The sequence below is a fragment of the Coturnix japonica genome, chromosome 30 (assembly GCF_054131305.1).
Source record: "Coturnix japonica strain WE chromosome 30, WE-NBRP24, whole genome shotgun sequence".
Lineage (NCBI taxonomy): Eukaryota > Metazoa > Chordata > Aves > Galliformes > Phasianidae > Coturnix > Coturnix japonica.
In genome coordinates this window covers 1,792,126-1,794,606 of record NC_140692.1, presented here as the reverse complement: position 1 = coordinate 1,794,606, position 2,481 = coordinate 1,792,126, and the positions used below count along the sequence as shown (strand labels likewise).

The 2,481-nt window shown below is 46.2% G+C and overlaps 1 protein-coding gene across 1 annotated transcript; it reads right to left on the bottom strand.

Annotated features, from left to right (window-relative positions):
• Positions 1-1,076: 1,076 nt before the first annotated feature.
• LOC146755788 (olfactory receptor 14C36-like) lies at positions 1,077-2,042 on the bottom strand. The gene has a single exon (XM_085525242.1). It carries the CDS (start codon positions 2,040-2,042, stop codon positions 1,077-1,079), a length of 966 nt encoding a protein of 321 aa, XP_085381368.1.
• Between the last annotated feature and the right edge of the window lie 439 nt (positions 2,043-2,481).

Genomic DNA, 2,481 nt, shown 5'->3' with positions numbered 1-2,481 from the left:
TGGAAGCTAAAGACAAGTCTGACAAAACAGACTGCACAGAAATGATGGATAATTAACAGAGCAAATTGCTCTTTCAAACACTTAGTAATAGAAAGAGATCTCTGAAGTTGCTGTTCTGTAGAGCCCCAAAGCAATCGCTTGAGACAGTTCAGGATTAGCCTGAGACAAACCAGCCAGCTGTGTGAACTGAGACCAATTGCAATTTTCCAGTCTGTGGCCACTGACAGCTTCTGAGAGCTACCAAGCGATGCAACCTAGCAGAATTCAGAAGGGAAACCAAGAGAGCCTACCTGAGCTCCACTGCCTTTAAATGCTCTGTGGAGACATTTGGGTGATTTTGCATGGCTGAAGCAACTCTTTATTGCTTTGTATTACTGCAATCATCTTGCTTGTTTTAATGTACGTTGAAATGAGGTGTGCATTACAGCAGTGTAAAACCAGTGGGAATAGCTGTGAAGAATACAAAATGAACAAGCTAAGACAGAAAGTGGAGAGCGGAAGTTATTTGAAATCTTCCCTTTCCCAGAATGTAGTAATCAAGCAGAAGTATTTACAAAGTCCAAGAAAAGGGGGATTGAGTTCGAACGAGGGGACAATCTAAGGCTTAACTATTGCAGAGGGGCTTGGGTAAGCAGGATGTCAGGTCAGATGAGAAAAGAATATTTTGAAACTCCATTGTCAGCGTTACGGGGAACACTGGGCAAGGGACCAGCTGGAAACGGTTGCAGGCTGAAGTCAACGCACAGTTTGATGAACAGCCGTGTGCTTCCTGCTGGATTGTGGGCTTCTGAGAACATCTGACCCCGACAGCTCCAGAAATGTCTTACAAGAAGGAGGACAGACAGAGTAACTGCATGTCCTCAATTCTTTTAAGGTTCACGGAGAGCCTAATTCATTATGTACAGTGCGTCTGGGCTACACTAAGAAGTTACAAGCTGAAGAGGAATTGATTTGAATAATGACATTTTAGTAAAGAGCATTACAGTATTTTTAAAAAAAAGAATAAGATTTAATACATTACACTTATAAAAATCGATTGAAACAAAACAAAGAGTTTGCAACAGTAAAAAGCCGCATTACATGTCATGAATTCCAATAGACAGGCAATTCACTGCATTTAAAACACATCTGGTCATAACTTCCCTCACAGCATTCTTGACTTCATGGTTCCTCATGCTGTAGATGAGGGGGTTTACTGCTGGAGGCACCACTGAGTACAGAACTGCCACCATCAGGTCCATGGATGGGGAGGAAATGGATGGGGGCTTCAGGTAGGCAAAAAAGGCAGTGCTGAGAAACAGGGAGACCACGGCCAGGTGAGGAAGGCATGTGGAGAAGGCTTTGTGCCGTCCCTGCTCAGAGGGCATCCTCAGCACAGCCACGAAGATCTGCACATAGGACACCACTATGAAAACAAAGCACCCAAAGCCTAAACTGGCACTAAAAATGAGAAACACAACTTCCCTGAGATTTGATTCTGAGCAGGAGAGCTTGAGGATCTGTGGGATTTCACAGAAAAACTGGTTCACAACATTGCCTTGGCAGAGAGGCAGTGAAAACGTACTGGCAGTGTGCAGCAGGGAATAGAGAAGCACAGTGCCCCAGGCAGCTGCTGCCATGGTGGCACAAGCTCTGCTGTCCATCAAGGTCCCGTAGTGCAGGGGCTTGCAGATGGCAACGTAGCGGTCATAGGACATGATGGTGAGAAGGGAATACTCTGCTGAGACGAAGAAGAGAAAGAAAAAGAGCTGTGAAGCACATCCTGTGTAGGAGATGGCCCTGGTGTCCCAGAGGGCGTTGGCCATGGCTTTGGGGAGAGTGGTGGAGATGCAGCCCAGGTCGAGAAGGGCCAGGTTGAGGAGGAAGAAGTACATGGGGGTGTGCAGGCGGCGGTCGCAGGCTACGGCTGTGCTGATGAGGCCGTTGCCCAGGAGGGCAGCCAGGTAGATGCCCAGGAAGAGCCAGAAGTGCAGGAGCTGCAGCTGCCGCGTGTCTGCCAACGGCAGCAGGAGGAACTCGCTGATGGAGCTGCTGTTGGACATCTGCTGTTGTTGGGCTTGGAGTCCTGCTCAGAGTGCAGAAGATAATGACAAGTCCAGACCATTCTCAGAGACACTCCTCCTGCTATACTATGAAATGTTTTTATTCTCTTACAACAGTGTACATTTAGCACCATTACTTGCATTTAATTTCATGTATTTTAGCATTCCTAAAGCAGAAGCAGCATATGGAACTCTGACCTTCCTCTTCTTTTCTTATCCCTTCTCCCTGGATATTTCCTACTGTTTCTTGTCTTATCTTTACCCCAGGTGCTCTTAGAGCCCCCTACCCCAGCTTCAGTGGCATTCAGTTTCAGTTAGATAATGCTTCCTGTTTTTATGATAAGTGAATTATTCATGCCTGCAGAAAATGAAGATAATTACAATTGGTTCCATTCTTAGAGAAGGGGTAGACTGAGAGCACATCATGTGCGACTGTTCA

Bases quoted from the DNA above. Each gene is read 5' to 3' on its own strand.
- LOC146755788 (XM_085525242.1), bottom strand. From the start codon at position 2,042: ATGTCCAACAGCAGCTCCATCAGCGAGTTCCTCCTGCTGCCGTTGGCA.